This window comes from Lepisma saccharinum, chromosome 1 (genome assembly GCF_977018435.1).
Source record: "Lepisma saccharinum chromosome 1, izLepSacc3.1, whole genome shotgun sequence".
NCBI classification, from domain to species: domain Eukaryota; kingdom Metazoa; phylum Arthropoda; class Insecta; order Zygentoma; family Lepismatidae; genus Lepisma; species Lepisma saccharinum.
In genome coordinates this window covers 210,220,325-210,243,386 of record NC_139229.1, presented here as the reverse complement: position 1 = coordinate 210,243,386, position 23,062 = coordinate 210,220,325, and the positions used below count along the sequence as shown (strand labels likewise).

At 40.0% G+C, this 23,062-nt stretch overlaps 1 protein-coding gene across 2 annotated transcripts in view; it reads right to left on the bottom strand.

Moving 5' to 3' along the window:
- The window catches only part of LOC145991537 (protein vestigial-like), a 116,538-nt gene that overhangs the window by 41,263 nt on the left and 52,213 nt on the right, over positions 1 to 23,062 (bottom strand). Inside the window, exons 1-2 of one of the 2 annotated variants that reach the window (XM_083127572.1) lie at positions 12,977 to 13,109; positions 10,940 to 11,306 (exon numbers count right to left, since the gene is read on the bottom strand). In XM_083127572.1, the coding sequence (XP_082983698.1) occupies positions 10,940 to 11,306; positions 12,977 to 12,997 (388 nt within the window). In that variant the 5' untranslated portion in view covers positions 12,998 to 13,109. Of the gene's footprint in view, positions 1 to 10,939; positions 11,307 to 12,976; positions 13,110 to 23,062 lie in introns of those variants that run through there. The other variant, XM_083127565.1, reaches the window with a different exon arrangement.

Sequence of the window (23,062 nt, the reverse complement as noted above, 5' to 3'; positions counted from 1 at the left end):
GCACGAAATAGACGTGCGCCCTTGATACGTCCCTGGAGGTACGTACTTAAATGTTATTTACCACGGCTATAGAAATATCTTAATCTCAGGGAATAGGTTCTTTATTCGAGAATTCCAAATAAGAAAGCGTTTTATAGCCATGAGGATATAGTTAAAATGCGGATCTATATTCTGAAAACTGTACGTAATACAGAGAAAATATATTGCGAAGCTTGTATATACATTGAAATATATATATATATATATATATATATATATATGCTGATTCCAAATTTACGTCGGTTATATTCTTCTTATATATATATATATATAATATGTATGTATGTATGTATAATTGAAATGAAATCTTCTTTTTTTCTTTCCTAATTTTGGGGAAAAGGCTTCTTCTTTTCTTCCTTCAATTTTTGGGAAAAGGCTTCTTCTTCCTTTCTATCGTTGATTAGTGAAAGGCTTCTTCTTCTTTTCCTCCTATTTTGGGAAAGGCTTCTTCTTCCTTTCTATCTTTGATTTGGGAAAAGGCTTCTTCTTCTTTTCCTCCTATTTTGGAAAAGGCTTCTTCTTCATTTCTATCTTTGATTTGGGAAAAGGCTTCTTCTTTTCTATCGTTGATTAGTGAAAAGGCATTTTCTTCTTTTCTTCCTTCTATTTTATTTTATTTTCTTTTAAAGCGTAATCTTATTTATTACATATATGCGCTCGCTTTCCCCGCTTCTTTGGCATTATACAAACAACACAAGCTATACTTATAGAAAGATTAGGGGCGTCTAAACTGACAGTAGCGCCACCTCCTATGTAACGACCAAAAGGGGAATAGCCCAGGATCGCTAACAGCAAGCGCTGCCTATAGCCCAATGAGTCTAATAAGGAGCGCAACCGTAAATGCTTCGGGGCGTCTAATTGGACACAGCGCCACCGAGGGACGGACAAACACAAAAGCTGAGGATGTTCTCCTCGTCAGAGGTATTAAATCAAATTTTGATCACTAGGATAAAAAAGGATACATTTCTGAATTCATTTGCACACTTATTAACTTTCCTAAATGTTTTATATACGAGCATATTCTTAATTATCTTAATTGGCTATTTACAACATTTTATTCACTCCTTCTATAATTTTTATACCCTTCCTTTATGTATTTTGCATTTACTATAATAATTGTATATAATGACTCTTCTCCGCTCCTAGTTTCTACAATGAACTCTGCTCTTCTTTATATGGCGTGCTGCCATCTATCGTCGCTCTCGGGAAACATTTCTTCCTTGCATTTTTCATTGTGTCGTCGGAACTGGCACGTGACACCCTCAAACTGATACGTATACCTCAGTGGCGGTCTCTCCATGGAACAGAGGGAACAGGCTGTTCCCTCCTACTTACTGCGCTTTTGGGCTATTTAAATTATTTATATTAACATAATAAGAACACTTTTCTCTCGAAATCAACGTTTCCAAAAGTAACACTGAAGAAAATCTTTCACCGTGGCTGGACGTATGTTGACGTCATCTACCCCCAACGCATCAAGGTTCTCACCCCATGCTCTACCATGGTCTCTTAGTATCATGCCCTCTACTGTCTGAAGCCGAGTATTTCCTACCACGCGCGAAGGTAAACTATCCCCACGGCACCACGGAAGCTGAACACTCTAGCTGTTCCCTCAGAGAGATATTGCGGATTCGCTTTTCTTCCAGTTTTTGCTATGTGCTGAAGTTTAATCGCGTCACAAGTGATACATTTGAGTGTAGAAAGTCTATAACTTCCTAATCTTGTTGAGAACTTGCGTCTGACATTCATAACGAACTGGAAAAATCTTCTACAGTCTAAGCGTCTGCTAAATGCCTTGGCTAAAAGCTGGGAAATAGCTTCCGAGGGAACAGCTCACATCCACCTGTTCCACCAACCCCAAGACCAAAGTTTGAAGGCATGCAGTGGCAGGACAAGAAGCGAATGTTGCGAGTGTTGTATGATCGACCGGCTGAGGACGAAAGCCTTTAGTTCATTCAACTTTGCAGAAAATACAACAAACCAACACATATTCTAACTGAATTAAAAACTAAAACGAAATCATACACAGAGCATTTTCAAACGAGTTACTACAACTCTGTAAATTATTAGCTGGATATTCTACCAGTGGCAAATTATATTGTTGTCCTTGTTTAATCCTGAGAAGGGAGTCTGGAACAGGTCGGATTTTGTCACATTAACAACTTCTACTAACAGGGTGGCTACTCACCGGGAATTTCTTGAATTCCGGGAATTATGCGTGAATTATTGGCTCCGGGAATTGTGCGTGAATTCTGCTTGAAATTTTCTCTGTAGACATGAAAAATTGCAACTTTTTAAAATCCCAATTCCATTGAATTTATACATATTTATTAATGACCTGAAACAAGTTTTTCACAGTTTAGGTTTTATTTTTATTGAGGAAGGTAAATAAAGCTGCGTGGAAAATAAAACAGAATTCTCTCAATCCATTTGCTTTGTTAGTGTTCTTTGAAGAACAATCCATCTGATAGACTGAAGATTATTGCAAGATAAAATATCTTGAAGTTGATTAGGTAAATTTAAAATTCTTATAGAATTAACAATTTTTCGTAGATTACTATTTCCCGTAACATATGTGACTTGTGTTTGTAGATGTATTTATAGTCCCGAGTAGCAGTGGCGTGCCCAGGAATTTTGTAAGGGATGGGTTACCTATACTTTTTCTCGGTAGTCCGCCCTCATTTTGTCATATTTTCCTACCATTGACGTTCCTTTTTTAGGAATATTGGGCCAAAGGGGGGTATAACTCCTACCAACCCCCCCTTGGGCACGCCACTGCCGAGTAGCTATGTGAAATGACAAATGTAAAATCCGCGCCTTAAATTATATATATGTACCGTCCAAGTGAATTAGAATTATTGGATTCATTGGAATCGCACAAACCATATATTGTTAATATAAGTATTTGTTTGTGTGTATGTGTGTGGGTGGTGAGAGACTGTAAAACCTTAGTTTGAAATAGAGAAAACATCTGCTTGAATTTTTGTAAAGTTCCCTTTGAAAACCGGGAATTATACTTGAATTTTATTATGGTCCTACAGTAGCCACCCTGACTAATCTAGCGAACGTCATGAAAAACTCAACCATCTGTGTGCCATTATTGGATTGAGAAAGTTTGAATTACAAGAATACTCAACTCTATGAAAAAACGTCAACTTAATCTACGAATAAAGAGATGAAACAGGTCACGACAAAATATTATTTTCTTTCTCTGATGACTCACAAATTTATATCAAATTTTTCTTTGTAGCGCATCAACAATTTTATTTTTAATGTTTTCTTTATATTATATCACATTTGCTTTAAAATTATTATTGTCATATAATTTTAAAGTGCCTCATGTTTGTCACTTCTGACATTTCAATAAGGGTTGAATTTTACTTGATCTATTGTATTATATTAAGACACCCATGCGATGGGGAGCAAGTGCAGGTGACCTGTTCCCCTGCCTGATTTATCACCGCACGCCACTGGTATACCTGGATTTTTTGGTAGCAAATCATGCAAAACCTGGACTTAAAAGTCCCTCCTCCACCAAACTAACATCAAATGATGGCCTATAATTCATCATTATGCAGGCCTCCCAGATGACGCAGTGGTAGCGTCGTCGCTTTGTAATCAAGGGGTCCCGGGTTCTATACCCGGTGCAGGCACATAGTGGTTCGGATCCCACTTTAAACTGTAGGTCCAGTCCCGATTAGCCTATCTGTGCATATAATGGACTCAAATCAGTCAATCATCATTATGCATTCTGATCATAATGAAACCGATTTGATTTGATTTTTTCTTATATAGTGTCGCTTTTCTGCCACTTTTGGCTAGTCACAACAAAACCCATGCCCAGACCGGGATTCGAACCCCGGATCACTGGCTTCGTAGTGCTGTGATAACCATTCCACCAAGCAGGTCGACATGAAGAAACACGATACAATTTCAGACCTGTGGGATGGAACTTGGATAAGAAATGTCATTCTGGTAGAATGTAACGTGAACTGGAAATTGATCCTTTCATCTACATAGGTATTTCTATTTCAGTTATGTTACGTTGCTTTTCAACTTCCTCTGTTAATCGCGACTGATGGACTGATGAAAAAATGTTTAAAAAGACGAACACAGTGATACATACATCCATATCTGACTAGAATTAAAACCTGGTACCTTGGCTTCATAGCGTGTTACCTGTAGGTACACCACAGGCTTCTTCCGATTCGACAATCGCGGCGTTATTTTCATTCCCGTCACACATTTGCGCCGACGAAGGCGTCCGAATTGAAGAGCTCCCGAACAGTATAGTTACTACTTTTCTCGCCAGATGTCCTTCGAATGTCACCCGCCGAGCTCTGGGGCGCAGGCTCACAATACGAAAGCAGACATCAGCCAAACAGCATAATGCTTTCTCCACCAATTTACTACTCAATTTAAAATGTGGCATGTCATTTCTTCATTTACAATTTTCCTAACTACAATATTATTGATATGCCCAAGTAGCATTATATCGTCAATTCACTAAACGTTCCCTCTACAAAGTGAAAGTTGCAATATGGCTGCCAAACGTAGTGCGTACACACACAATCTTTCAAATTAACACATTAAAAATATTTCAGGAGACATAAAAGGAAAGGAGAAATATTTAAATAAAATTAATTTTAACAAATCTCTGTCATAATAGAAAAATAATATTCAGTATGCTTCAATTAGTCGGTTCAGTGGCGGCAATTAGGGAGGCGTAGGGGACAGTTGCCCACCCACTGTTTTCCACTTTTGTACCCGCACTATGCTAAACCTTATCTGTCCTTGCCCCACCCCAGTTTTGGAACCCAATCGCCGACACTGAATCGGTTACATTTATTTATATAAGTTAATGAGCCCAACAGGCTGATATATAGAGAGTTCTTGTTACTGACAGAGAATGTAATACGGTTATGTAACATATTTCAATAAGCGTTGTCTGAGTGTTTTCGTTACTTCATTTTTAAATTTAAAATATAATAAACAGACTAAATCGATATTTTTATAACGGTTTTCTGTGGCATTGTAGAGCACACTCGTTCTCCAGACAGATGAACTTTCAATAACGCCCCTGCGCACTGTGCATGAAGGGAGGGACAGGGATGCTCGATGTCGGCTACACTGGATGTGATGTGATCAGCACCACGATCCAGGAGCCTTTAACCTTTAGGTTTGCTTCTAGGTACGCACTGATTATAGGCTGGGTGAGCTTCAGGCCATTGTCCAAAATATACCCACCCCGAGAATCGTTTACGTGTCTCTCGTGGGCAGTCAGTCAACGATTTGGTTGGTTGATTTGGTGCACTTTATGCACAGTAAGGCTAATCGGGACTGGACCTACAGTTTAAGGATCTGAACCACTATGTGCCTCCACCGGGAATCCAACCCGAGACTCCTTGATTACAGGACCTCGACGCTACCACTTCGCCATGGGGGAGGCCCCGTGTATCCAGTGCCATCAAATATTAACTGCTACTAAAAGGACTACAGTATGAATTTCCAGTAAAGTTAAGAACATTTTTTTTCCTTTCAATCTATTGAGAAGCTTCCGCGCTGGAGATAAATAAGTTTCGGGTGAAATCCAGGTGTTATGCTATAATTTTAAATTTCGAAGAGAAATATACAATAGAATCACTGTTCAAATAATAGATAATAATTTATTGTTCACTGAACGCTACACAAACATTTATGAACTATGTTAGTTTAAACACTAAAATATTATTTACTAGCCTGCCTTATGAACGAACTATGCGAAATTATTTTAATCAAAGCAGTTATCATTATTATTGAAACATAGGAGTAGCAAGTGTCTTCATTCTGTTCCGCAAAGTCCTCAATTTAGAGGAAATATATACGCAGTTAGTAACAAAAGTTTGGTCAAAATTTGTTCTTAGTTTTCTTTCTGCTCAGATAGACTTGGCCTACAGTGTAAAGCAGGATCTGAACTACTGTGAAAATTGTCTCCATCCCGGAACCCCTTGGCGTCAAGGCAAAGGCAACAAGTTAGCACCATGTCATCAGGGGAAGCCCATATACAAGATATATTCAGTATTATGTTAATTTTATTAAAAAATCATTTGGCGTTAAAAGGTCATTGCATCAAATCCTATTCAAGACCATCTTTTCTTCCCCGGGATTATCCTCCATAACTATAACTGCGAGTTTACAGAAAACAACTTCATACAATACAAATGTATTTATTACCTACCAGTTAGATGCGCAAAACAATCGTACCACACCAACATGCGGGTACTCATTTTGCACGTTACGTATTCAAATTTATTCTCGCGTTGCGTTTTTTGGGCGAGAATAATGAAAAAATTGTTCGTGTCATAGGAAATAATTAATTCAGACATATGTAGGCCAGCGTAATTAAATTCTAATTTTTATGGTTTTTAATTATTATAAGAAGAATTACAAGCAGTGACAAATTTCCATTCTTTTCGCAAGAAGTAAATATACTAAATTACTTCTTTCTAGTCAGCTGCACTGCCGGGGGGGAAAATATATGTCCTCTGCTTTCCTTTGAACTGGGTGGCTTTTAGAAAAAAAACCGACAAGCATGCGCCACCATTAATTAAAAAGCATAATTAAGTGAGGAGAATATTCAGTAAGCATACATTTACGATGATAACGAGTAATCTTGCTCATCGCGACGGGAGATATTCAGAAATTCGTCGGAATGTTCATCGGGATCCTGGATGTCTGCCAACTTTGTCCGCGACGCGGCGCTGCTGTTGCGTTGGGGGGGAAAAAAGAACAAAAGGTTTGAAGTATCGCGCGCGCCATTTCACGCAATTTGAAACACGGCACTTTCATTGACTGCATTCTTTCCTTGCTCACTTTTCCCTCGTTGCTTCGTTGTGGGGGGAATTGAAAACGTCATCGATGTATTACGAATCGAATGTACTTGTCCAGAAAGTAAATAACACGCATTGTGGTTGGGTGAACGCACATTGTCCCCGTCCGATAGCATTATGAGAGCTGTGCGGTTGACTCGCTTAAATTTACGGCAGCGTTCGGGCGAATAAAGTTCAAATTGCCATCAATTTGAATTTGTTTCTCCCTTACAAAAGATAAGTCGAGCTGGTAAAAACAGGAAGACAAAAATGAACCACTCCCGTAACGTGAATAGGTGCATTGATTTTTCATCATAACAAATGGTGCTACTTGTCAAAGTGAAAGATGGACATATTGTTAATTTTAATTTCGTCGGCTTCAATTAAGTATTGTCCAGTCTAAACGTAGTTGACAATCAGCAAATTGTTCAGGATTTGGAAACTGCTTGTCGGTCACAAAATAGGAATTACTCTCTGGAAAAATATTAGATTTTAGCTGCGGTTTACAGTGACAAAGTTGATTCAAATGAATCATTTTTTATCGTTGCCATATTTGCTTTTGTAGGTTTTAATTATTCACGGTCGTGGTTTCCGTACTCACTCCCCCACTTGCAGAATGCATGGCTAAAATTACATATTTTGTAGTTTCACTTTAATGACATTGCAACTGTTACTAGCCAGTGGCATATTGTCTTAACTAGAGAGGCGTGGGCAGTACTACAAGAGGTGTCTAAATTCAAAAGCATTAATTACATATGTAGCCACCAATTTGCTCTTTTAATACAAATTGCATATTCCAGTTCCACCACAGGTGATGGTTTCACTTGTCTGAAATTGCGCAGATGGAAACAAGGATATTTTTTCAGGTTATCTCATATCTTTTAATGTACATAACGTTTGTCTTTTATTATAATTACTCTCTCCTTTCTCTCTATACACGCCGCCTTGAGATGAGCTGTAGCAATTTACTAGAGATAAGTGACTGAAATCAAAGTTCTGAAAAGTGAATCTTATGAATTAATATTGTAAATAGTAAGTGGTAAATGTTAAAGCGCATTTTTAATTTGATTTTTTTTTAAATCCCGCTTAGATTTAGTAGTATGGTTGGTGCTTCAAGTTTCACTTCATTTTGGTTGCTTTTTATTTTAAAAACATTACAAAGTATGGTTTCTGAGAAGTCAAGAGCTATTGATTGATCTGCATTACATGCGAATTATGAACGTGTATATTGTTTCCTATGTTTCGTCATTCATCTGCATCGTCCTGATTAAACTCTAGGAGAAAAAATGGTTTAGGTTTATGAATATATGATAACACCGACTAATTTTGTTTACTTGCTTTTAGTAGAGCAACGGCAGAGAATGTCCAAGACATGGGTTCGAGTACTGGTCGAGCCTGCATTTTGCGCCTAATTTTCTACGGAAATCTCTTATAGATCGAGGGTTACCAAGAAGCATTTTTGTCAAGTATCACGTGGCCACTACTTCGAGTCCCATCATAGCTGGTATATCGGTTTTGTAGACCGAACAAATTTGCGAGTAAAGAGTGGTACATTTTTTTAGGTAAATTTGATTTACCGTGAAAAATTGCCAGGTTTATGAAGACTTGACTCATAGTTAAGTTATCCAAATCTTGTGTGAGAGAGTTGTGACGTTTTTGTACGTTTGTTTTGTTATTATTAACAAAATGTCTGGGCCGACCCGTTGGCCGAGATCGTTAAATGGTCGACTTTCGATTTCGTCCCGGTTCGAATACCGGCCTGTCATCGGCATTCTTTGTGAGTGCCCCTTCATCAATTTCACATAAGCGTCACGTTCAGAAAAAAAAAAAAAAAAAAAAAAAAAAAAAAAAAAAAAAAAAAAGGCAGAAAGGCGAAGCTAAATAAAAAAAATACATGCACTAAAAACGTCTTGGAAAAATAAATGTAGAGTTCTTACTGTCGTTTGTGGTTCGTCCGTGGTGCGGAACAGAGTGACATCTGATTCGGTGCGATCAGTAAATCGAACGACATCCGCTCCTGAACCCAGACTGAAACGTGTAGCTCAACCGTTTACCTACACTATTCATTACGATGACAAATTTCAATCAGGTTACTTCATAAAATTAAATTTGTACGGTTCAGTCTTCAACTAAAATAAATAAATATATTTAGGCCATGTTCCCAGGAACTAGTTCTTGTCCCCTTTGTCCGTGCTTGGACACAATTTCTAAAAATTCCTTTCAGCTCTATTTGAAGCTCACCGCCACTTTTTTTCTCTCGATCAGTTCGTTTCGTTGCTACTTTGTTTTCCTTCATCGATAAAAACCTACAACGGCTCCTCATCAAAAGGTTGTAAAATATTGTTTTAATTTACTTTTACATATTTAACCTTTTATGTTATTTTTCATTATTTTTTAGTGTGTGTGTGTGTGTGTGTAAGTTTGACGGAGCCCCAATTACAATACGAACGTTTCGTTACTTTTCGTTGAAAACATGTAAGGAATTTGTGTATTTCCGTTCCCCTACTTATCATAATGCATGAATGGGTTTCGCAAATTTCTGGAGGGTCTTCTCACCTGCGCTTCGATGCCAGATGGTTGTAAAACAGTGTGAGGACTGTGACGCGTACGTTGACCCCCGATTCAGAGCGCTTTTTACCATCCTTTAGCAACAAATGCACGGATTAACTTCATAAACGGGGGAATAAAAATAGACGACACGTTATACGTTTCGTCGATACGACGCTATCAAATCGTAAGTCATCCACAATCACCTGAAGGAGAGTCACGTGGCGTCGCTTATTACGGGCGAACACGCTAGCGCCCTCGATAACAGGAACACCAAAGCTGAGAGCTCTAATTGAATATGGAAAGCGGCGGAATAAAGCAGCTGAAGTTTTCTTTCGTCGCCAGTTAGCTTATCGATCAACCGTTTCAGCACTTTGTTACTTTCTGGGCTCCATTTCTAGACGGCTGAATGATTGTTTGTCCACTTTATTCATAGATAGGATAATCTGGACTGGACCTACAGTTTAAGGAACCACCATGTGCCTCCATCGGGTATCGAACCTGGGCTTCCTTGATTACAGGGCGACGACGTTACCACTACGCTTTCTGGGCGCCATTTCTTTATGGCTGAATGAGTCTCTGAATTTACATCTATTCGTTCTCCGATAGAGGCTAGGCGCGTATTATATATGTAGGGGTCCGTGGCTAACAACATTGTCAGACCCCAAGATATACATTTCAAATATACACTTAGGTTTTAGGCTAAATTATGTCAGATAGCTAGATTTTGTATTTTTTTTACAACATTTCAATTATTTGATTTTGTAAACTTTCCCAGAACTGTTTTTACCCTTTACAGGTATAGGGTATCCAGGTATCCAGGTATCCAGGTACAGGTATATAAATCAGGGCATGGTAATGGCACATTGCACAGTGGTTAGGATCCTACTTCAAACTTTAGATCCAGTCCTGATTAGCCTGCATGAGCATGAAGTGGACTTAAAACGAACAACAACGATTGCTTGTTATTGCCCATTAACCTGCCTAACCCTTTCATAACTTTATGGTGTGATAGTTAAGCCGGATGGAGTCAAAGCTGGAAAATTCGGATACTAAGGTGGTGCAGGTATCGCGATTAAAATTAACCGATATGCCATCTGGTGAGATTTTCAGGAACTACTGTATGTAGAACACTATGCTGTTGATTGAATTATTTTTTAAAGTCCATTTTATGCACAGATAGGCTAATCGGTACTGGACCTACAGTTTAAAGTGAGATTCGAACCACAATGTGCCTACACCGGGTAATGAACCCGGGACCCCTTGATTACAAGGCAACGACGTTACCACTACGCCATCAGGTAGGCAGAACAAGTGAAAGATTTCCATGTGTTTCCACCCCGTGAAATCAACAAAATGAAATTTGTAAATAAAGCGACACTAGGGCGGGCACGGGTGGTAATTTTAATTGCGAATAGAAGCATACCTTCGCAGCATGAGAATTGTATTACTACATTGTTTGTTTATTCCAAATGACAAGAGCTCGTATTCGAACAAGGACTTACCTTTCCCAGCGGATCCTTTGCTGGAGGAAGGATCCGCGTAGGCCGCCGTCTGGCTGAGCGCTCTGCTGAAGTGCTCGTCGACCACCGAGGAGACGTCGCCGGAGTAGTGCGTGAAGACGACGCAGTTGGCGGACACGTACTGGGCACCCGCTCGTTCGTCCTCGTCCGCCTCCCCCAGCTTGGCGGCCGCCGACTCCTTGGTGCCGATCTGCGAGGCCGGCGTGTGGGGCGACGTCAGGGAGTGAGTCGTGGAGACGGGCGACGGCGTCCCGGCGGAGCTGACGGCCGCCGACCCTCCTCCGAACACCGTCTCCGAGCTGCCGGCGGTCGCTTGCTCCAAGGACGTGGAGGGCCTCTGGACTCCGAACTGCAGGGGGGAGAGAAAGAAACCAAAGTAAGTAAAGCGCATAACTCCACGTTTCCGATAAAAAAAAAACATCTACATAAACGAAACCTTGTAGACATGGAATAGAATTATCCCTCATTTGTAACAAGTTTGAACTGCCTTGGTGGCCTAGCGTGGTGACATCTTGCCACCGAAGGTTCTCGGTTAGAGTACTGATCTTGTCGTGGATATTTCTTTGCGTGTGTCCATTCTTCAATTTAATCTAATGGCCATGCAATCTCTATGTTGCGATTATTCTAAAGGAGCAGAAAAGCGACCGGAAGTAAGAAAAATAGGAATTGTTGAAAAAGCTTGGATTGAATTCTTATTTACAATTACAAACTCTCATCATTGATTTTGTATTCAATTTTTCTCATTCACGTGTTTTCTACTTTAGATTTTAACTTTTTCCATCAGTTGAAAACAGGGGTTGAAAATACAGTAGATTTTGATATTTAAGTGCTATTTGCCCATCAATGTAAGATTAAAGCTTCAAAACTGACACTTAGTCACGAGATGTTATGGGAATGCGTTGGAAATATATTTTGGCGCTATGTATGTTACACATAATTTCTTATACAGTGTGGTATATTGAAAGACTGTAGTTGAAATTCTATTAAATGAAAGCCTTGGGGGTAAAACACGGTAAGTGATATTTTGGTTACTCTTTAGTTACAAAGTAAAATGTGCCATCCTTCAATTTATGAGTGAAATTGCCATGTCATACAATTTGCATTGGACTCAGTGAAGCCTTGTAAAATTAGTAAACACAACACGAAAACAATTTATCTACAGTGTAGCTTCTAATAAACTTTTTTCTTAATGAACTCAGAAATGACCAAAATGTCACTTACCATGTTTTACACCCGAGATCTTCAAATGTAACTATATTGATTCGTTGGTGAATCAGGATAGGACAACAGAAAAGAAAATAAATTAGATAAAAGAGTAAATTTTAAAATAGGACTCGCAGTACTTATTGTATTTAATATACCTATAGTAATATCCATCAAGGTAGAAACATATTTGCACCAATTTATAATTGTTTTAGTCAATTTGGGCATTGGAGGGGAATACATTTTTAAACTTGAGCTTGGCTGTTGAATTTTATACGTATCAAAGTACTTAAGGAGTATTAAAATATAATAGAAGGAATTCATTAAGTTATATTAGTAAAAATACAGTTAATTTAGTGTTTCAAGATAAATTAACCTGGTGACGTAACGGCGATTAGGCACATACCCTGAGATTTTTATTTCGTTTGATATTTGACTTCGGCGCAGCTCAGACACAACAAGGGAGTTTATCTTGTTCTTGTCACCGTGGAGATTTTCCCTGTTCAAACAAAATTCCACCCCAATGATAGCGGCGCCATTCCCGGGATGCCGAACCTAAATGCAAAGAGTGTTCCCCGTGATACGTTAAATGCAGACCCGAGAAGAGGGAGGGAACGTAACGTAAGGCACGTGATGAGAACGCGCTTCGTCGTGCTGAAATGACAAGTAACAGAAGTCGATCGGGCAGCTTATAAACAGGGATTTAGGTGCGTTGCGGTGCGTCGCGGGGACGGAAGGTTTGCGAGAGGGACCACCGGGATAGCTCGCTGTCATTGTCAAGATGTTTCCCGGTAGTCAATGCCGGTTCTTGCTCACCTCAGCTTTCAGCGGTCGCATTCCATGACGTGCCGACTTGCAAGGAGCTGCTGCACGGCACGCGGGGATTCACAGACGAGCCTTCTTAGCGTCGAAGTCTTCACGTTCGGGGCTCGCTCCGGATACACAAAACTGACCACTATATTTGAAGGATAATCGAGGCGCGCGCGTTCGCAAAAACGGTGCCCGCTTGACTCATGGCACCGGCTCAACCTGCGTCGCGTGCTCCAAATATCCCAAAAGGCGATGGGCAAAAATGGGGTGCGGGAGGGGTGTCGAAGGTATGCGGGGAAGGAAGAAACACAATATAAATAGAGGAGTCCAGAAAAGAATAGAGTGTTGGGAAGAGGGGAAAAAGAGAGTGAGTAACAGTTGACAAACAAAGTGCGCGTACAGGTTGACATCGGCAGGTGCTGGTAGTTTGTCTGTCGCGCCTTGCATTCTCTTGTGGCAGTAGAGAGAGTGGGAGGGGACGGGTTGAGGAATGCCTGCCAAGGCTTTGCTTTTAATGGAGTGAACACTGGGCGAGATGCGAAGATCTGCTGCCACTGGGAGCGAGAGAGAGAGAGAGAAAGAAAGATTCTCTCATGGCCTGAAGAGCGAGGAGAATACGCCCTCTAGGAATTCAGGATCCTAGTATTATACAGGGGTGGCCGATAACTGACTTTGTTAAACCCACGATTTCGGCTCCTAAGGTTCTAGATTCGTGTTCAGGCTAGTCATAGGTGCTTCATCTACATCAAGCAATCACCGTTTACACCCACCGTCTGGATTTACCTAAAGTAACTAAATCCGAAATACTTTATTTTCCGGATAAACCTCGGAAACATCGAGAAACATGTCAACTTCAGTACGTCAACCAATTCATCTGCCACCTGTCATTGCATAGTTATGTCTGGTCAAAATCCAGTTGACAGGAACTTAAAACACACTGTGTATTTGCACAATCTTCTTAAGCGAAGAGATCACATTGAGACTCTTCAAACTACACCGGGTTCCAATTGACATTTCCTTTGGCAACCAGTGCTACTGTAACTAACAACACATCATATTTTGCTACCAAGCAACCTTGGTTGCGTATATCACCAAACGTATATTTTTATTCTAACCCCGTATTTCGAAAGTCTTCCGTCAATTTCAGGTCATCCCTTTTTAACCAAATAGACACAGAGTATAGCTTTTAGTGTACTAGATCAATTATAGAAAGGTTGTAATTTAATATTTCCTTCACTCACGTAGTTTCTTAGAAATATGAAGCCTAAAAACTCAAGTATATGGAAGTTATAAGGACAAAATAGTAATAACAATATTCAATCAAATACACTACGACAAAAAAGGAAGCTCATTTTAACATGTAACAGCATGTAGTGAAGTGGACCGATTTTCGTATTGTGACATTTATCGCGAATTTGGGAGATTGTTATATTTGTTACGGAGAAAGTTAAGAACAAACTTACTTCCAAAGTCCTTATCAAAATCCAAAGAAATCAGTATATTATACATAATAATGCGCTTGTCCATAATGTGTAGTAAACATTACTGACATTTATTTTTACAAATAACAAAATAACAAAAGCCACATAAGAGCTACGATGAAACTGGGGAAATTTTATTACATTAGCTAATTAAACAACAAGTTTCCAGTATGAACCTAGATGTTTGTTTTATTTTCAAAAACAAGTGTTACTATTCTCACTTTTTGGTGTTTTTTCCTAAACATTTGCGTTTTAAAAACACAAGCGGTACTCAGCAATAAAATAAAATGTTATTTTTTGATCCATGCATATGCCTCGCCTTTAGTACTCCCTGAAGAACTATGAATGAATTAAATGAATTTGAGTTAGTAAAGATATGTTCAAGTACTTTGAACGGCTACTTGCACTCAAAATACCATAGTGAAAAAATGGTAGTGTACAAAAATATGGCAAGCATAGCCCACCAATCCAATTGGAGGCAAGACATCAATATGCGATTTTCATAGTATTTTTTGCTACAATCGCGCACAAAGTGGTGAAATACTCGAGAAACTCTAAAATTTACATAAAATACCAAATTTGCGTCATTTCGTGACTTGCTAAACGGAACAGTGTACTGCATACCAATTTATTTATCTATAACCCTTTTTTGCGCAACAATCAGCATGTTTCAGTGTTATCGCCGATAACGAAATGTAAGATACCTAACATCTTCTTCTTACGTGTTCAAGACTGCGGTTTGTTTGCTCTGAATTTTTCCCCATTCGAGAATTTTAATCACCTCCTCTTGCTCTCCTGCTCACTTTATATTCCATCTGCTCTTATTTCTTCTTTGTCCTTTGTTTCCAGTACTTTCGCATTTACCGAATGGAGCTGTGCAAATTCTCTTGTCCTTACTTTATTACATTTCCTCTCTTCCACTGATATCTTCATTGTCTGCACTTTTCCTAGATCACGTCTTGATCGATTTGTTTGTTATACTCCATCCTGGGACTGTCAATCTATTTTTTCTCTTCCCTTCTTTCTTCAGTTACTGTTTTCATTATTCTTTCATGTCTCAGGAGATGATCCACCATCCTGCATCTTATCTAACCAATCGCTTTCCACAGGCTTCTATTGCTCTGTGCACATCGCACAACATCTTCATTTGTTACTCTGTTTATCCATTGAACTTCAACGTTCTCCTGTAGCACAATATTTCGAAGCCTTCCATTCTAGCCTATTCCTTTCAACTTCAGATACTGCCCATTTCGAATCCACATAGTTCTGTGCTCCAGATGAATGCCTTTAGGAATCTCTTCCTTAGAGCCAAATCTACATTCCTGGAGGTTTATAATCGTTTCTTCTGTTAAAAGCTCTTCTCAACCTTTGGTATCATTCCTGCATCTTTCATCGTTAATTATTGTGCTCCCAAAATAGCAAACGTTCCTCCACTTCATCGATTCTATTCTGTACTTTGATTATATTTGTTCTTAGGAGCTGAAGCTTGCTGCTGTTGAGCATTATCTTCGTTTTCTTTACATATATTTTCATTTTATAACCACTCTAAAGGACTTCTTCCATTTCGTTTATTCTTTGGTTAAAACCTGGTATGTCATCTCCAAATCGGATAATGCTAATCTCACTTTCTTGGACTTATAACAGCGACATTCAATTCCTTCTTTACTTCTTTCTTTGATTACTTGATGTATAAATTGAATATCAGTGATGATGCAGAGTATCCTTGTCTCACACCTTTCTTCATTGCTGCTTCCTTTTTCTATTCGTCCACTTTTATTATGACTACTGGTTTCTATATAAGGTGTGATTTGTTTTCCTGTCAGAGAAAATTCCTGTCTTTTCTTTTTTTTAAAATTAGTAACATTATGTTCTAGTTTACATTTTCAAATGCTATTTCAAGATCTACTCCCAGGCGTTAAGCAACTAAGATTTTGTTCGGATTTTTTTTAAAAAATGTGAATAAGCTGTAAATTTATACTTTTTAGTGCCTATTTTTCATATTTGGAATTACCTTTTACTTTAAGTTTTACTTCCAGATTCTACTCATGATTATGTTCTTGTGGATAGGTTTGGAAGATTTTGCACCCATTCTTGTGGCAGATAGGAACATTTTCGGAATCACCGTTGGCTGAGTACGGGATTCGAATCTATGATCACTATGGGTGCAAACTTGATTCGGAATGACTATTGATTCATCACATGGAGATCAAATGCACCTTTTACGCTTCGGAACATACTACTTCTGCATCCGTAGAACAAAAGGGAAGGACCTAATTTCGACGACTCTCTCTCCCCCGTCGACCACGTGATTGTCTGGGAGTCTTCCTTTGACCGCTTGCATCAAAAGGATTCCAATCGCATCCCCTCCTACCAGACCTCTTCGGAAAACCCTTCAATGCGCAACAAAAGCTTTTGAAAATACGAAGGGAGGGCTTTCATGTGTTTGTTCTGAACAATCGGAAACAAAAGCACCAGCTTCTCGGATGCAGGTGATTGAGCGATGGCCGCCGATCGAAGCCTGCATTCCATCGAGTTGTCTGAAAGTAATTAATCAGCCGGTCGTTGGCTTCGTCGCTGCATTTCCTAGCTTTACTTTGAGAGGTTTCAGTTGGTCCTGGCGGCACCCGGGTTTACCTTGGAAGCGGTCGTGTTACATTAACCTTAGCTTACCCGTGCCGTACGAGAAACTTACTTACCTGATGGAGCCTCATATGGCTCTGTATTGGATATCCAGAATAGGATGAGTTTTAGATATCCAGTTCTGGATATCCAATGGGCGTCCAATGGATATGCAGAATTAGATTGAGTTGGTGTTTCAAGTCCGCTTTATGCACATAAGGCTAATCGGGACTGGACCTACAATTTAAAGCGGGATCCGAACCATGTGCCTCTACCGGGTATCGAACGGATATGCAGAATTAGATATTCCTAACTGGATATCTAATGAATGTCCAATGGATATTATGGATCTGATCTGGACATTGTGGATATCCAATGGATATTTTAATGGCGTGTCACAGATTTGGCCCACCCACAGCTGGAGTCGGTTGCTGAAACCTCCCCTTTCTGGGAAAGAAAAGACCGCCGATTGTTGTGTTCTTGCGTCGCGTTGTGTGGTGGGGTCATAAGGCAGCGATTCAACGGAGGTAGCCGCCATGCCGAGAAACATGCTGCAAAATGTGATTTGAAATTTCAGCGACCGACTCCAGCAGTGTGTAGACCAAAATGGGCGCCATTTGCAATTCGTTATTTTCCGCACATAATGTTGGTAGTGTTGCCCACGAGATGAGACTTTGGCCTGTCTCGTCTCGTGGAAATGCTGTCTCGTCTCGAAAATATTCGTTTGTCTCATGACACATGGTCAATCTCGTCTCGAATTTTTAAAAGCCTGTCCCGTCTCGTCCCGTGGACAACACTAAATGTTGGTGTAAATAATAATTTTTCTTTTTTCAATAATAATGGCATGGCTAACACATGAATAAAGACGAAATTTACTGTGTTATATCATTTTAAAAATCATCAGGTTTTTCTACCCCACCCTGTATATCCGCAATGCTCTAGTACTTTCTAAATATAAATAAAATAGGTTGTACTGAGTAGCCGAAAAAGAAGATCTATATATCGAGTTGTGGTGTTCTTGTTAGTAATTATTCGTTTTCTGCAGTAATTAGTGCGATGTATTGTGAACTAAATTTTCACATCTACTTAATATTTAAGTAGGGGCTGTAGCCCTTTCCGGACCCCCGTGTGCAGAAGTCAGCGTAGCGTTCTGTGCGTTCGCGAAACCAATTTGCAATGATAATTTTTGCACCGCGAAAGTCGTTTCTTTCTTTTATCAATATACGCGTCGCCGCTACCATAATGCGACAAATGAACACACCGAAGGACCGACAGAAACATTTGTTAAATGAAGATGTCTAATGCTACCGTCTCAGCGATGCGTATCGCACATCCTGTACGATAGTCATCTTATCGTCATTACAATGTGTTGATCGATGTCGCCCGTCGCTTTCAGACAATTCCTGTAATTGAAAATTTTATTTCGGTTAGAAACAGGAGCGACATTGATAAAGGTACCGCGCAAGTTTTGCAGGAAGCATTAATCGCAACTGGAGGAAATAAATGATTTAATTACCTTTTCCCGACCGTGCGTAATCTTTTTTTTGTTTTTACAAGACACCAGTTAATTTTTCCTGCTGGTGTTGGCGGTATCGTCGTAACACTGGGGAAATCAAATATACACCTTAAATGCATTTTAATTGAGTACCGAACTAATTGTTATTGCTGACAATACAAGTTCGCTAGCAGCTGAACGGAAGTTTTCGTTAATTGATGGTTAAATAATTTTAAGTACGGTGGCGAAAGTGTGTGAAAACTGAAAAATCAGTGGATGTCTGACAAGTATCAGAAATTTTTGATACGTTTTTATGAAATTTATCATCTTGTTGATTATTACTCACTTTCTTGCCCTAATTGTCGTAAAGGTTGTTCCCCTTAGGACTATAATAAAAGAAAAATTCGTAACATTGAAACAACTTGTTCGAATGATTGAAAGTTTGCACTATGAAGAGTAACTAAAAAAAGTTGAAGGCAATGAGCTGTTCGAGGTTGCGCATGGAGCTATACGCTTTATCCTGGGAATATCTGAAGCAAATGAACAAGATCAAATCTGCGCAAATACGGCTCGGCCATGAATGCATGAGAGAGAACAGAATTGCGTGGAGAGAGGCAAAGCGACTGCAGTTACCAGCTGTTTGACGAGCGTGTCCTGCTTCGCTCCGCCCACTAGCTCCCCCCCCCCCCTCTGCCTTTATGTTATGCTCCACAGACTCCCCGTATAGAGTATACACAATCGTTCAAACTGCCGAGGCGTCAGTCGTCATGCGGACACCACAACAGAAGGTGTTTTGTCTTTTAGCACTTGCAGAATTGAAATCTGTACATGGACATGTTACAGGAATACGCTTTATCTTCACTTCCAGAAGGAACAATCTTCCAGCAAGATGGAGCCCTCCATTTTGCCAGGGAAGTCCGATGTTTCCTCGATGCAGCATCAACTGGGAGAGGTTCTCGGTTAATGACGTGGCCACCACGGTTACCAGACCTGATTACGGCCCGTTTCGCCTTATTACGTTTTCACCCCCCCGCCCAATACAATTTCGCGTGATTTATGTGACACTAACTTTCTAAGGCAGAACGAGACATCCCATTTCGCCTTACACACAAACAAATTTCCCACCAGGGACTATTATCGACATGAAGGGTCATTATTATTATTAATGTTATAAAACACCATGCTACATTGATATAACGTGAATTTATCGCGTGTGGAAAGCTTCATCAAGGCATTCAATGGGTACCAACCTAACCTAACCTAACGTAACCAAGTCGATAATATTCCCAGGTGGGAAATGTTTTGTGTGTAAGGCGAAATGGGATGTCCCGTTTCGCCTTAGAAAGTTCGTGTCACATAAATCATTTGAAGTTGTATGGGGGGGGGGGTGAAAACGCAATAAGGCGAAATGGGATAAGACGAAACGGAAGGACACGACAGACCTTACTGTGCTCGACTTTTTCTAGTGTCTTTTTTTTAAGTACAAAGTGTATGTTACAAATGTTCGATGGCTGCCAGACGTAGCTACGCGAAAGATTTCGTATTGCAATCGACAATGTGACGCCACAAATGCCAGAGAATGTATGGGTTGAGATAGAATATCATTTAGACATTTTCCTTGCCACCAATGGTGCACGTGTTGAAGTGCACTAAGCATGTAACAAAACTATCTTCTGAGTTTGTGTATACATGTAAGAAATTTTGTAAATAAATCATGTAAAGATAATATAAGAATTTATTTTATTATAGTCTTAAGCGAAACACCCGGTACATTTTTCATAAAAACTTTGAATGCTCTTGCATTTTCTTCTTAGATACTCGGTCCTGGAGATTGTTTAGTTTGTTCATAATTCTTACCTTCCTGATAAGTCACTCTTCCCCAAGTGTAATCCTACTTACTTTTCCTTCATGTCGTCTTTTTATTTTCTCATGTCCCGCGCTACAACGCGTCCCGGGTTCGAATCCCGGCCTGGGCATGGATGTTTGTGAGTGTCCATTCATCAATTTCATCATATCATCACTCATCATCATGTCATCACTCATCCCCATCTTCGCAAATTAGAGAAAAGTTGCACAAAAAGCGAAGTAAAATAAAGCAAACGAATCAATCAATCAATCTTTTCTCATGTCCTTATACTTAACGTCCTGGCAAGATAGGAAAAAGTTATTCATCCTGTGAGAATTCATCACAGCCCATCTACCCTCACTCAGAGCTACAGGAGTGTCCAGTATATGCAAGAATTGTGATAGATATAACTTATACTCATTAATCTGTTCAGTAAAAAATGCTATAACCAATCAGCTGGAGATCTGGTAATATTCTCATTAGTACGAAAGGATCTAGACCTTTCCAACCCGCCATATTTGTAAAAGAGATCTCTCGTGTAGCGTTGTAAGAGGGGTAAAAAAGAGGAAGTGAGCTAAGCTGGAGGCTTCGTCGGTTGCGTTCGTGCAGTGGGAAGGCTCTCGTCATCTGATTCTACGGTAATGGTGCGGTGTGGTATTGTAATCAAGGCAGAAGAAACAGGAAGTTGTTCGGTGAAACTGACAAAGCCTTTACCCACACAGAATTTCTACTTCTCAACGCACAAGGCGCTCCATCACTCCTTCTATGCTTGCTTACTGCAGTGTGCAGGCGGTGGTACGCTTTCTGGCCTGAGCGACTGCAAGCGAGTTCCTCAAGCCTGCTGTAAACACTGCTCCAAACTTTTTCAGAATTCTGTAGAGTGGCTTGAATTCTTCTACAGGTTATTTGTTGAGTTTATCACACGAAAGGTCATTGCCACTGCATTCATGTTTGCTGATGGGGAACGTTGAACGAGAATCAGCACCTTCCAGTGGCCATTACGGGGGCAGTTGCCTCCCCGCCACTTTTGCCACCCGCACTATGCTAAACCTTATCTACAAATGAAAATATACTGTCTTTACCCCCCCAGTTTTGGCACCTTGCCCCCCCCCCCGGTTTTGGAACCCAATCGCCGCCACTGCCACCTTCCTTGGATATTTCAATGACATTTCCTCTCTGCCATGAAAATTCATGAGTAAAAGAAGTGTTAGCCTCAGGTAGCGCTTCTAAAACGGCTATTCCCGAACATATATCAGGTTGCCATATTTCCACATATTATTTAATTGCCACCTCCTCTTTGCTTGGAAGTAATGAAGAAGAAATGTAATAATATAGTGCTTTTGACGGTCAAGTCGTCCGTGTAGAGGCGCCCACCGCGCCGGGAAGTGAGAGCGCGTCTGCCGGAAATCAGACCCACAGCTTTACGCTGACCATGGCACTGGACGCGTCAGTGCGTCAATATTCAGATAGCTACTGTTTGCACATGTTTGTGAAGTGTTAAGGTGTTAACAAGTGTTTTATATTGTTTTGTTTTAATTTACGTCTTTCTAGTGCTTTTCTGCAGTCTAATAATTCCACGCTATCCGTACAATTTAAAACAACGAATTTTTATGTACGACTCTTACGTCATTACGAATTCTTGTAGGGAAGTTAGAATGCGTTTTGCAACAGAATTCCAAGATGTTTCTGTTCCACACAAAGATAGTGTTCGAAAACTCGTGAACAAATTTAGGAAAACGGTCAGTTCTTGATAAGAAGTGAAGGATGAAAGGCGTGTGCTTACTGAGGAGAACTAGGCGACGTTGAGGCACGATTGGAACATACTCCTCACAAATCTCTCCGGCGCCTTGAACAAAAAAGAGACATTTCCATGAAGTCTGCGTGGCGAAATACCCAGCTTTTAAACCTGAAGCCATACATTAGAAGAATTGAAAGAAAATATCAGGAAAGAAATTGAAGCAATTTCGGAAGAGGAATTGATACGAGTTAGTGAAAATTTCCTAAAAAATGCCGTAAAAATTTGTGGATGCAGGAGGACAACATATCCAATACCTCTTGTAACAAGGCACGTCCTAATTTTAATTGTAACTTTCAATGTAATTGCATGAGCTTATTTCATTACTTAGCTATCTGTTCCAGTTACGCGGATGTTACATCCAGTTTGCCGGCAGACGCGCTCTCACTGCCCGGCGTGCTAGCCGCCGATCCACTGACGACTTGACCGTGAAAAGCACTGTACATTTCAAAATAGTAATGTGCCCATACTCTCATAGCACAGCTGCCACTAAGGCATGAACATACGTACTTGGGAGACAGTTTTCCGTATGGTTATGAAATGATTGCACACGACCAGGTATATCGAGACGCGGGCAGTGCTCGAAGTGAGGGGGATGCGGGGGGATGGTATCCCTCCAGCTTGCAAAATTTTCGCTAAACATTTACCCAGCTGCCTCATTGTCACTGTGTTAAACAATAGAAGCATCCGAGCTAACCCCAAGGCTCGAGCAAACACTCCCAGTTAACATTTTCTACGGTCACGGGTACTGCATTAATCCACGCCGTTGCAATTAGCATAGGGGGATAGATAGACCTCGTGATGTTAATGTTGTTGAGGTGATCAAAATGCTAATTTATGCACTGAATGCTCTTTT